Source organism: Neovison vison, chromosome 2 (assembly GCF_020171115.1).
Source record: "Neovison vison isolate M4711 chromosome 2, ASM_NN_V1, whole genome shotgun sequence".
Lineage (NCBI taxonomy): Eukaryota > Metazoa > Chordata > Mammalia > Carnivora > Mustelidae > Neogale > Neogale vison.
In genome coordinates, this window is record NC_058092.1 from 58,435,402 (window position 1) to 58,448,984 (window position 13,583).

Consider the following 13,583-nt stretch of genomic DNA (forward strand, 5'->3'; position numbering starts at 1 on the left):
AGATTATAAATACTATTAGAGAAAGCCATATTCCTTAAAATGTAAAAAAGTATTATTGAAGGACCTGACAGATCCTAATATATGCCCAATACTGAGTGTATCTGTTTTGGAGAAGGGTTTTTTATTGGTGAAGAGAGAAAGACATCAAGGCATCAAGAATCACATCAAAAACACAAGTTCCCACTGCTTCCCAATCTTAAAACTGTAATGCCAGATTCCATCAGGCTTTCTTATCTATTTCGTGGGGCAGAGACACATACATTTGTACTTTTTGCATTCTGGCATCCTTTTTATTCATGCTATAGCATACATACTGTTCTGAATCTGAGCTAATTTATTTTCATCCTAATACAAAAGAAACACATTAATCCCTCTTGTTTTAAAATACGAAATACAATCCATCACTTAAATATATGTGATAAAAAGTCTCATCAGAATTGTAGTAATACACCAACACAGCCTAACATTTTTTTTACATAAAATATATTTCTCACTGAAATTACAGTGAAATCCAACATTAAAAATAGTCAAATACATTAATTACTCTCCTTAGTTTTATCCCTAATATGAGCTTTTGGAAAGGGTTCTGATTCCTATAAATCATTTAATTCATGGTCTTCAGGGATTTACAAAATAAAAATAAACTACAAAATAAACTCTAAAGCTTCCTTTAAAACCCTGAAATGAGGGGCGCCTGGGTGGCTCAGTGGGTTAAAGCCTCTGCCTTCGGCTCAGGTCATGATCTCAAGGACCTGGGATCGAGCCCTACATCGAGCCCTACATCGGGCTCTCTGCTCAGCAGGAAGCCTGTTTCCTCCCTTTCTCTCTGCCTGCCTCTCTGTCTACTTGTGATCTCTGTCGGTCAAATAAATAAATAAAATCTTTAAAAAAAAAAAAAAAGATAAATGAATAAATAAATAAATAAAATCTTTAAAAAAAAAAAACCCTGAAATGATCTATGAAGCTAAGGTGAGTATATGTCTAGAATAACAGCGAAGAGTAAATGGTTTCAAGGCTACTATTTTACTGAAGAAAGTAATATTCTTCTGAAAAAAAAACAAAAAACAAAAAACAAAAATCTACAAAAAGATTACAGAGTTTCCCTGGTGGGTGGTGGTGATCCATGTGTGTATATTAGTTACAAATGCTGTCCTAACTCAGGGGTCAGCAAAGTAAGGCCCACTGCCTGACCTGTTTCCGTGTCTATGAGCTAACAAAAGATTTTACATTTTTTAGTGGTTAAAAAAAATACACAAAAAACAGTATTTCAGGCTGATAAAATTATATGAAGTTCAAAATCCAGTGTCCCTAAATAAAGTTTATTAGAACGCAGGATGCTATTCATTTACTTATTGTCTATGGCAGCTTTCGTTTTCCAACAAGAATTAAGTAGTTGTGACAGAAACCCTCTGGCCCACAAAGCCTAAAATATTTACTAATCTGCAGAAAGTTAATGATCCCTTTTAGGCACTGGAAACAAGGGAACAAAACAAGTGAACAAGGGGGAAAAAAAATCATGCATTTATGGAGATTGTACTCTGGTTGGGAGACATAGTAAGTAAGAAAAAAGTATCTGTGAATAAAGATAAACAAAAGTAAAGCATGGTAGGCTGAAAGGAGTCTCCGTGCTGGAGTAAGAGCTCTTGAACAGGATGGTCTTAAGATGACCTCGATAAAGTGACCTTTCAGCAAAGACCTGCGGTATGAACCATACAGTTGTCTACAGCAAAAAAAAAAAAAAAATCCCAAGTAGAAGGAACAAGTACAAACGCCCTAAAAAAGAAAGTGTCTGGCGTATACTGGGAACAGCTAAGAGACCAGTGTGGCTACCAGCCGAGTGAAGGGAAGATGAACAGGAGGAGGGCATCAGTGGGGAAACAGAAACCCAGATCAAATGGGGCTTACACCCAAAAGTAACTGGCTACTTATTCTCTGGATGAAATGGAAAACTGATGGAAGGCTGTGAGCAGAGCAGTAACATGCTTTGGCTTAAGTTTTCACAGCTGTACTGAGAATATAACGGAGGCTGCCCAGAGTAAGAAACTATGGAGGCTGCTCCAGAAGAGCAGCAGACAGGCAGAAAGAAAATCGAGAGAGAACTCTATCGAAGAAGTCAGAGGAAATCTGAAGAAAAACTATCATTCACTGGGACAGGGACTCTAGAGAAAACAGTCAAATCTTGGTGAGATTAAGAACGATAACAGAAAAGTATCCGGTAGAGTTAACAATATGAATATCAATAATAAACACAGAGTGGAACTGTAAAGGGAATGTGCAAGGAGCAGCTGGGCTGTTTCTAGTTTGGGGCTATTACAAATGAATTCGACATCTGAACAAACATTTGGTGTTGTCACATGTTTTATTTTGGCCATTCTGTTAGGTGTGTAAATTGATATTGTGATTTTAATTTGCATTTCCCTAATGGTTAATAAAGTGAACATGAACAAAGTGTTCATGTGCTTATTTTTCCATTTATATCCTCTTTGGTGAAATGTCTGTGCCTTCTGCCCTTTTCTAATGGGCCTGTTCATTCTGTTACTGATGAGTTTTTAAAGTTCTTGTGTTTTTTTTCTTTAATTGGGTCTTTCACAGAGCAGTCTTCACTTTTGATGAAGTCCAATTCATTGATTTTTTTTTATACATCTTGTGTATCCTGTGAAGTCTAAGAACGCTTTGCTTAAACCTATATCCGCCCCTAATGCTTTCTGTTTATTTCCTAAAAGTTTTAGTTTTATATTTTACATTTAAATTCAAGTCTATGATCCATTTTCAATTAATTTCTATATAAACTGCAGGACTTAGGTAGAAGTTCCTTGTTTTGCCTTTTGATGTCCAATTATGCCAGCATCATTTGTTGAACAGGCTATCTTTCCTCCCTGAACTGTTAATGTATCTTTATAAAAAATCAGTTTACAGATTTGTGAGGGTCTATCTCTGGATTCTCTGTTCTGTTATGTTGATTTATATATTCATCCCTCAGCCTATAACACACAGTCCTGAACACTGTAGCCATAAAATAAATACTGAAACAGAGTAGACTACTCACATTTTCTTCTTCTTCTTTTTTTTTTAAGATTTTATTTACTTATTTGACAGACAGAGGTAGGCAGAGAGGCAGGCAGAGAGAGAGGGGGGAAGGAGGCTCCCTGCTGAGCAGAGAGCCCAATGTGGGGCTCGATCCCAGAAACCTGAGATCATGACCTGAACAGAAGGCAGAGGCTTAACCCACTGAGCCACCAAGGTGCTCCATTATTCTTCTTTTTCAAATTTGTTTTGGCTATTGTTGTGGGTTGAATTCTCTCCCCTCCAAAGAAATATATGTTCTAGTCCTAACTTCTAGTACTTCGGAATGTGACTTTTTTGCAGATAGGGTCTGTAATTTACAGAAGTAATCAAGTTAAAAGTCATTATAGTCATTCCTAATCCAATGGCCAGTATCCTTACAAAATGTGAAAATTTGGAGGCATACAGCAAGAACTCCATGTGAAGATGAAAGCAAAGACTGGGTGATTCTTCTATAAGCCAAGGAAAATCACCAGAAGCTAGGGGAGGGGCACCTGGGTGGCTAGGCTCAGGTCAGGATCCCAAGGTTCTGGCATGAGCCAGCTTCTCCCTCCCCCACTCCCTCTGATTGTGTTTCTGCTCTCACTGTCTCTCTCTCTCTCTCGGTCATATTAATAAATAAAATCTTAAAAAAAAAAAAGCAGCTAGGGGAGAGGCATGGATAGCCCCAGAAGACTATGAGAAAGCTCAGAAAACAAAATTCTGTTGTTTAAGCCACTCAGTTTTTGGTATTGTTATGGCAGCCCAAAAAACTAATACAGATATTCTAGAGTCTTTGCCTTCCCATGTAAATTTTAAAATAATCTTGTCTCTATCTACAAAAAAAATATTATTGGGATTCTGACAAGAATTGCGTTAAACCTGTATAGCAATTTAACATCTTTCTTATGTTGAATTTTCTAAATCATGAGCATGGTGTATCTCTCCATTCGTTTAGATCTTCCTTTAATTTCTTTCATTAGTGCTATATAATTTTCAACATACAAATAATATACATGTTTAGGTAAAATCATGCCCAAGTATTTTTTAGCAATTGTAAATGGTACTTAATATTTAAATTTTGGTGTCTACGTGTTCAATGTTAGTATACAGAAATACTATTGATTCTTACACATTTAACTTGTATCCTGCCATCTTGCAGAACTCGTTAATTCTAGTTTTTGGTAGAAATGTTGGGATTTCTACTTATAGAGTCATGTCTCTCTTGCAAACAGAGGTTTTCTTTCTTTCTGCTCTGAATGACTTTTTCTGTTCCCTTTCATTCCTTATTGTGCTTATTATCCTTTTGATTTCTTTTTTTTTTTAAGATTTTATTTATTTATTTGACAGACGGGGATCACAGAGAAGCAGGAAGAGAGAGAAGGAAGCAGGCTCCCTGCTGAACAGAGAGTCCAATGTGGGGCTCGATCCCAGAACCCTGGGATCATGACCTGAGCTGAAGGTACAGGCTTTAACCCACTGAGCCACCCAGGCTTCCTATCCTTCTGATTTCTGCAGGGCCTGTAGTGCTATCCCATTTCATTCCTTATATTGATAATTGGTGTTTTCTCCCTTTTTTTTTTTATCAGTCTTGCTGCAAATCTGTTGATTTTATCAATCTTTTCAAAGAACCAGCTCTTTCCTTCTTTGGCATTCTAGATTTGTTTTGTTTTCCCTTTCCCTGATTTCTACTCTGTTATTTCCTTCTTTCTGTTGGCTTTAGGTTTATTTTGCTCTTCTTTCTCTACTATTGTCTAGTATGATTCTATTATGATTAATTTTTCACTCTTTTACAATTATTGAGGTTTGTTTTATGGACCAGGATATGGCATATCTTCGTATGTCTTCCATGCGCACTTGAAAAGAATGTGTATTTAGTTAATGTTGGGTAAATGCCAATTAGGTACTTTAGTTTATGGTGTTGTAGAGATATTCTATATCCTTGCTGAGTTTGTCTAGTTGTTACATCAACTGTTTAGGGAAGAAGGGTGATGAAGTCTCCAATTATAATTGTAGATCTATTTTCTTTTCATTTCTTTCGGTTTTTGTTTTACCTATCTTGTAGCTCTATTGTTTGGTGCACATACATTTAGAATTACTATTCCTCATGAACTGATCCTTTTATCAGTTATATCCTTATCTGTCTCTGGTAATTTTTTTTTTTTTTTTTGCTCTGAAATCTACTTTATCTAACATTAAGAGACGTAGTCCTAGGGTACCTGGGTAGCTCAGTGGGTTAAAGCCTCTGCCTTCAGCTCAGGTCATGATCCCAAGGTCCTGGGGTCGGGCTCTCTGCTCAGCACAAAGCCTACTTCGTCCTTTCTATCTGCCTCCTACTCTGCCTACTTGTGATCTCTGTCACATAAATAAATAAAATTTTTTTAAAAAGGTAGTCCTGTTATCCTTTGATTAATGTTAATATGAAACATTTTCTTCCATCCTTTCGCTTTCAAACTTCCTATATCATATTTGAAGGCAGTTCCTTAAAGAGAACATATATAGTTCATGTTTTGGTTTTTTTTTTAAAAAAGATTTTATTTATTTGACAGAGAGAGAGAAATCACAAGTAGGAAGAGAGGCAGGCAGAGAGAGAGAGGGGAGAAAGCAGGTTCCCTGCGGAGCAGAGAGCCCGACGTGGGGCTCGATCCCAGGACCCTGGGATCATGACCTGAGCCGAAGGCAGAGGCTTTAACCCACTGAGCCACCCAGGCGCCCCTAGTTCATGTTTTTTTAATCTCTTTTGTCAATCTCTCTTAAATAGTCTATTTATACTACATACATTTAATGGAATTATTTACATATTAAGACTTAAGTCTGACATTTTATTTTCTTATTTGTTGTCTCTGTTTTTCATTTGTTTCCTTTTCTTATCTTTCTATAGGTTACTTGACTATTTTACAATTTCATTTTCATTTCATTTATCTATAGTGTTTTTGAATATACCTCTTTGTATAGCTTCTTTAGCTATTATATATGTGTGTGTGTGTGTGTGTGTGTGTGTGTGTGTATAAAACTTATAGCCATCTAATGCCATCATTTTAGCAGTTCAAGTGAAGTAGAAAAACATTGTCTCCCTTTATGTCCCTCACCTTTTTCCCTTTACAAAAAAAAATGTAAATAGAAAATAACAACGGAGATAGATATTAAACTACATTTCCAAGTAACCTTATGTTATGAAAACAAAGATTAAAGGCAAGTGCTGGGCAGGGAAGAGTAAAAGGGGTTATTTTACTTAGTTGGTTGAATTTTTAAGGGAGAAATACCTGAATAAAGCCTAACAGCTAAGAAAGAAGCAGCAGCAGAGAAGGGAGTTTGAAGATAAAAGAAAAATATGGGGAGACTGATAGAACAAGGTTTTTAAAAAAGATGGGATAACAGATCCATAGTACAAATCAAGAGATTATTCAAGCTAAGAAGAGAAGTACCACTTCCACTGAGATAGGAAATATAAAGAAAAAGATGAGACTTGGGACAAGAAAGTCTATATGGAGGATTGGGAGTAACAGGGAGGTCTCATTTCTGATTGTCTTTTTTTGTAACTAAGGAAGCAAAAAATCATCTGCTTGGACGTGTAACGAAGTGGTGGGAGAAGCTGGGGACTGGTAGAAGAGGTTCAAATTTAGCTTTTGAGCAGAATGGGAGAAGAAAAAAGACAAAAAGATCATTCATAATTAGCATTTAAAGCTCTGGCTGATTTTGCAAACACAATTACCTTAACAATAATTTCCAAATTTTTGTAATTTTCCCTTCAATTAGATTTTCTAGGCTGACACAGAAACAGAAATGGTGGAAGATTAAACAGACCCAGGGCTAAAGTTTTAAAGGGTTAATTCAAAAGAAGAACAAAAAGACAGAAGAGAGAAAGGAAAACAAATTTCTGATAACTTTAATATGCAAGCCAAAGATTATCAATCCCTTGTTAAGAATGTGGTTCTATATTAGAAAAATGCCTGCAAAGAAGTATTGTACACTTTTTTTCCTCCTTTCCACATAATCAAAATACTTCTTCTGTATACAAATCTATATTCTATTGTGGGGTTTAACTGGAGTTTAGGACTTAAATGGATATTTTGGGCTTAAATAGATGTGAATGCTGGGGTAGTTTGAAACTCTCATATATTCAATCCCTGCCCACTATTTCAGTTTGGTACCATACCTCTTTAAATATAGTACCTTAAAGAGAGTCCAATGCTTCAACTATTTTCTGGCTATAGAAAATTACAGTGGGATTTTAAGCTTCAGCAGAAATGATCCCATAATGATCCAGATCCCTAACTCAAACACACCTCTCGATTGCTTTAGTTTTCCAATCATTTCTGCCTTAAGATCTTATCATAAGTCCTCAAAGTACACGCTGGTTTCCCAATAATTTTTCATCAAAAAGGGAATCTACAGTGATATTTTGAAACATTTTAAAATCCATTTTAACCCCAAAACTGCTTATTTCCAAGTTTGTAAAGTTGAAAAGGTCATGTTTACTTTTTAGCAATGAAAGCATTATTTTTTTAAATTTTTATTCCTTTATTCACTTATTTATTTATTTATTTTTTAAGTAGGCTGTACTGCACACTCAGCATGGAGGCCAAGGTGGGCCTTGAACTCACAACCCTGAGATCACAGACCGGAGCTGAAGTGTCGGTCTCCCAACCAATGGAGCCACCCCAGTGCCCTCTGAATGCATTAGTTCTGTGAGAAAAACATTTTGGCCTAATTATTCTGAAATGTGGTCTCAGTAATATTGACTAAAAAATAAAATCCATCTGAGGGATTAAATAAAGGTTATATTTACTGCATATTTATTTTTCTTTCCCACTGGAATGTATACCCTAAAAGGCCAGAGACTTTTACCCCTAGAAAAGCACCTGGCACATAGCAAGCACTGATTAAATATTTGGTGGAATATTTAACACCATCCAAATAGAGTATGGGTGGTAGTAAAGGCTCTCCTGAAGATTAATGCTAAATCTAAGCCTAAATTCCTAAAGAATCTCTTAACAGTCTCTTGTTCCCAGTTTTCTGATATGCTTAGTTAGATAAATATGCACAAAAATGGGAGCTTACTCTTCTTAAAGATCATTGTTTAAGATTAAGTTAAGTTTAAACATTTAAGACTAAAAAATAAAATGTATGAGTATTACTTTACCCATGAATAGTGACGTTGATCCTAGAAACATCCCCACTGTTCAAAAACTCAAAAATCTGCTAAAAATCTGGGCTAAAATCCAGAATCCTTATTTGACATTAGAAAACATTATTACAGTGCATTATAAGTTCACCCACATGCTCTTGTATGAAATATCTGCAAATCCCTTACATTTGACTTAAATCCCATAGAATTAGAATTCTCTGGGCACTTTACATATTTGATAATACATGAATCTCAATCTATATAATCAGAGAAAAACTTTATAAAAATGTAAGCAACTTGGAAATCATTTTCCTTCAAAACACATTTCTTAGTATATGTGCTGCCGAAGCGAGCACTCAAAACACATTTCTTATTAAATGTTAGTAAACAGCTCCATATTAACAAGCACTGATATTACATGTAAATTTTCTCTTACCTAGTTTTACAGGAAAGCCTGGAGGAAGCTTCATCTGAACAAATTCTCTAAGCTTGTTAAAGTGCTTGAAGGGAGCTATTACTTCCAAAACATTCAATAACCTGAAAATTTGAAGGAGAAAAAATGTTATCATTCTTCAAATTGATTTCTTTGTATCTTTATGTTGTTTTATAACTACATGCATCAAACTCAGACAGTGGTATTGACCTCTAGATGTTAAGGATGAGGAAATGTCACCTCCTTCCTCCTGATTTTTTGTTTTATTACCCTTTTACTGTGTTTAAGTTTACATTTACATTTGATTGTGAATTCATAATTTCCACAGTTGTTTGATTTTTAGATATGTATATAAGTGAAAAGGTTTATACCCATGTTCTTCCTGAAGTCTACACTTTCCTGAGTTCATAATTAGTCTCCTGGATGGCTGAATTTCTTGGTCAATTTTGTGTCAAGAGCTCTCATATTCTTCGTATTCCTTGATTTCTTATAGACTTCATAAATGAGTGTTTCTTTTTGCATATTTAAAGGGAAATTTGGCTGGCATAAAATTTCAGTTTATGCTTCTTTCCCTCTGAATTATAATTTCATAATGTCTGGCGGGGGGTGGGAGGTTGGAGTACCAGGTGGTGGGTATTATAGAGGGCACAGCTTGCATGGAGCACTGGGTGTGGTGAAAAAATAATGAATACTGTTTTTCTGAAAATAAATAAATTGGGAAAAAAAATAATAATTTCATAATGTCTCCCAGAATTTAGTATTACATTAGTCTTTAATTATAACCTTCTTTCATCTTTTAATTGAATGAATTTCATTTTCAAATAGTATTATTTTTCTTTGAAAATGGACCCAAATGGCTGCTATATTTTTTAATTCAATGTTTTCCTCAATTGCCCTAATATGTAAACAACATCTTAGCCAGATATACCACCTGATCACATTTTGTCTCAGAAATGTCAAGATGTGAAAAAATGTAAAGTCAGGTTTTTACCTCTTTTTTTACCTAAATGCCCTTGGATTTCTTTATTAACAATCAAAGGCCAGGGGCATCTGGGCAGCTCAGCTGGTTAAGCATCTGCCTTTGGTTCAGGTCATGATCCTGCATTCCAGAGATAGAGCCCTGGGAGCCCAGGGAGTTGGGCTCCCTGCTCCGTAGGGAGACTGCTTCTCCCTCTCCCTTTGCCATTCCCTCCTCCCCCCAACTTGTACTTTTTGGCTCTCTCTAGCTGTCAAATACATAAATAAAATCTTAAAAAAAAAATCAAAGTCAAATTGTTTAATCACAATAATTATTGTTACCAATGATTCTTTGATTTTTCCTAGAACCTGATGTTATGCTACAGATTCAGTCTTTCCTTACAGAGAAATTTTTACCCTACTTTGAATACTATTTTGATTACATTTTGGAGGCTTTCTATGTAAGGGGATCACCAATGATCCTTATGTTGAATCCTCTTTGTCCTCCATAAATATTGCTTCTCTAATTCCTTTAATCTTTTTTTCATTAAATTCACTATGAGCTATCACATTTTATTTTTCAGACACATCTTTTGTGTTCATTGTTGTTTCTAATGTATTTGTTCTGCAATAGTGTTATTTAGTGCTTAATTTATTTCCTTAGCTTTAAAGTCTCCTTTTCATTTAATTCTATTATCTTATCTCATCTAGAATCACCTAGTTTGCTGATTTCACATCTTTTTACATTTTTCTAAACCACTTACAAGGAATTTTCTTCTGTCTTTGACCCATGTTTTATTCTAGAATGAATATCTTGTCTGGCTTTACACACTATGTTTCTTGTTTTGTTTTGTTTTGTTTTCAAAAGGAACGGTTACAATGGCCACATTTTATAAATTCTAATGTACCCATTTTTTTTCACATATTAACTGTGAAATTGAGTAATTCCTAAAATTGACAGCATCTTACAATTAGCCACATTTTTCTTCTTTCTTAGAATATAAAACTGGTGATCCTGGAGTCAGATGGGTCCAAGATAAGATGAATTATGCAAATTTGTAGGTATGGCTAAATGCCCTTCCCACATCTTCTCACAACTAGCAATCTCCCTCTCTGATCTATAGATTAACGGCTGTCTAGCTCATTCTATCCATTTTTCCAAATTTTGGTTAGTGAGGAGTATGAGAGACATGTATATCTTTTGTAGAAAATAGGAGTCATCCTTTCTTCTGATAATTAATTTTCGATACTCTAGGCCAGAGAAGGGGAAGGAACTAAAAAGGGAAAATAGCCTGGTGCTTCCATTCATTCCCTACTTTAGAGAGGAGCCTAAAGTTATAATTCTGTCGGTTAGCTATCCCTATCTACCACTCCCATTCCACCCACCTCTACAAATTGGGTTTCTTTTTTTTTTTTTTTTTTCAGAGAAGGAGACAGAGGGAAAAGGTGGGACAGAATCTTAAGCAGACTCCATGCCAGCACAGAGTCGGACACAACACCGGGCTCAATCTCATGACCCAGAGATCATGACCTAAACTGAAAACAAAAGCAGATGCTTAACCAACTGAGCCACCCAAGTGCTCCACAAATTGGACTTTTTCTAAATGAACGGTGATGAGTACAGGTTTGAAAGCATATATTCAAGATGCTCACTACAGTATTGCTTATAATGGTGACAAACTACAATCAAAATGTTTATCAGTAGGAGGATGATAAAATAAAAGGACAGTACATCAATATTACAAAATACCAAAAAAAGAAGAAAAAGATAAAAATGTAATTATTGCAAGAACTCCAAGATACACGTATTTTTTAAAAGAAAAAAATGAAAGTCACAGAACAAAATGTAAACTATTCCTCAATCTTATTTTTAAAAATGGCAAAACACACAGAATAATCTAGACAAAAATACCCCAGTTATTCCCCTATTAGCTATTAATGAGGTAAAAGTAAACAAATTTTTATTCTATGAACTGTTAGATTTTTTTATCCATGCTGTTAGATTTTTTTATAATTAGCATGATTCATTTACTACTTTTATCATTCTAAAAATTATTCAAAAACTTATCTGGTTAAAATAGTAAAAATGTTAATAGTTTGTTAAACAGAAATTGTCTGGAAGAGTGCACAACTATCAAAGCAATGGCTATTTGCTTTTTCATTTCAAAGGACCCAAATGCAACAATCGATGCAAATATTATTACACCCTTCAAGGTTTCATAGTTTCTTTCATAGCCTTGTATAGTTAGTGACAAACTTACAACTCTATTCCCAAGGGAAATTCCTGGCTCATGGCTATCGTGGCTTTAAACGTTTTCTTACTCTCCTTGCACACCAGTTCTCTACCCAGATGAGGAGCTCTAAAATGGGAAGAAAATAAAAAATTAGGAAAACTTTTCTACATGCCATCATCATCCTATGAAGAATCTGTCCTCTTCTAATCACATCACTAGTAAATTAATTTTTCCTAATCTATACAGACATAAATTTAAATTAAGCTAAAAGGACTTAAGACATGTATAAAAAAATGAGACATGGATAACAAAAAGAAACTAGCATAAAGTAAAGTTCAGAAAAAAATCTTAACAAATTTCATTTGTTGAATAAATTGAATATAAATTGAATAAATTTAATAACCACTGTTTTTAGGAATAAAGCAAATTGCTAGAAAAAGTAAACTTTAAAAATACTGTATATCCCTAAGATCACTTACTCAATTCAATCTCTTTTACTGTCTATACTTCTTACCACTGACTAATAAGAAGAATAAAGAATTCTATGTTAATTATAGACTATAATATAGGCTGGAAACATTTTGAAGAAGTTAGAAAAGTACAATAATAAACCTTAAATATTAAAGAAATAAAAGTCATGACAACTTCTTTCTAATCATGGAAGTAGGTAATATTTTATTCTCCACCAAAAGGAAAAAATATTTCTACAAACAATTGTACCTTCTTTGACAGGTTGGCGAGAAAAAAAATCTTTTTATTTACCATTCAAAATAAACCTTTTGTTCACTCATCATCCTTTTATTCAATAAATATTTACTACATACAAACCATGTAGTAGGTACTCTAGCAAAGATCTGTAATACAACATTAAGCAAAGTCTTATGTAAGGATGGCGAGAAGAGGTCTGACACAGGCTGAAACAGATAATGAAAGGGGATGTGCTTTAAAAGGCAAAAAGTAGAAAAATAGTGAATGGCTTTACCCACCATACTAAAGACTTAGGATAATAACAGAATATTAAAGTTCACATATAATGAGAAAACTCAAGTAAGCAGCTGCAGTGGGAAATTCCTCACATTATATACTTTCTTAGAATAATGTGCTGTAACTTTTTTGGGTTGTATAAAATGGCAGCAGGGATGTAAAAAGAAGGCTCCACAATTTATTCAAATGTAACTGGGGTTACTTCTTTCCCTCATCATGCTTACTGCATATTTTACAAGATAAAAGAATTGCTTCAGAGAAGAAGGCACTAAAAATTCTTGCTAAAATAATCTTACACCTAAATATCCACATTTTTACAAACTGTTCTTTCTAAAAACCAATGGGCAAAATAAAACCAAAAAAAGCCCCTATTTCGAAAATAAAATAAAACAAAAATACTTACTTTCCATTTTCAGCAGATATATATTCTTCCCATGTAATAGTGTTCTGAGGAGGAGGGGTAAGGGACTGTCTTCGAACCGGCTGCCAAAAATTAAAAAAGAAAAAAAGAAAGAGGGAGAGGGAGACAGAGAGGTAGAAAAAAAGAAAAATGACATATTTTTAAAGATATAAAATAAAAACATGCAATAAACTATGTAAATTACAAATTTTACTTAAATTAAATCTCTTCAATATAATGCTTTTAAGGATTTACTTCTGAGATAATTCCATGGTGACTTAAGTTCTATTGGTAAGATTAATTATCATTTTTTTTCTAAATCTCAAATAAGACCAGTATCAAAGCAATAAAATCCATTCATTCAATGGCTTAATCATCTAAAATGTTCCTGGCATTATGCCAGAT

At 34.4% G+C, this 13,583-nt stretch overlaps 1 protein-coding gene across 1 annotated transcript in view; it reads right to left on the reverse strand.

The window, feature by feature from the left end:
- Positions 1 to 13,583, reverse strand: part of ANKRD13C (ankyrin repeat domain 13C) — a 98,128-nt gene that overhangs the window by 2,335 nt on the left and 82,210 nt on the right. The window contains exons 10-12 of the mRNA XM_044238455.1: positions 13,182 to 13,261; positions 11,822 to 11,920; positions 8,607 to 8,707 (exon numbers count right to left, since the gene is read on the reverse strand). Of these exons, the coding sequence (XP_044094390.1) occupies positions 8,607 to 8,707; positions 11,822 to 11,920; positions 13,182 to 13,261 (280 nt within the window). The remainder of the gene's footprint in view (positions 1 to 8,606; positions 8,708 to 11,821; positions 11,921 to 13,181; positions 13,262 to 13,583) is intronic.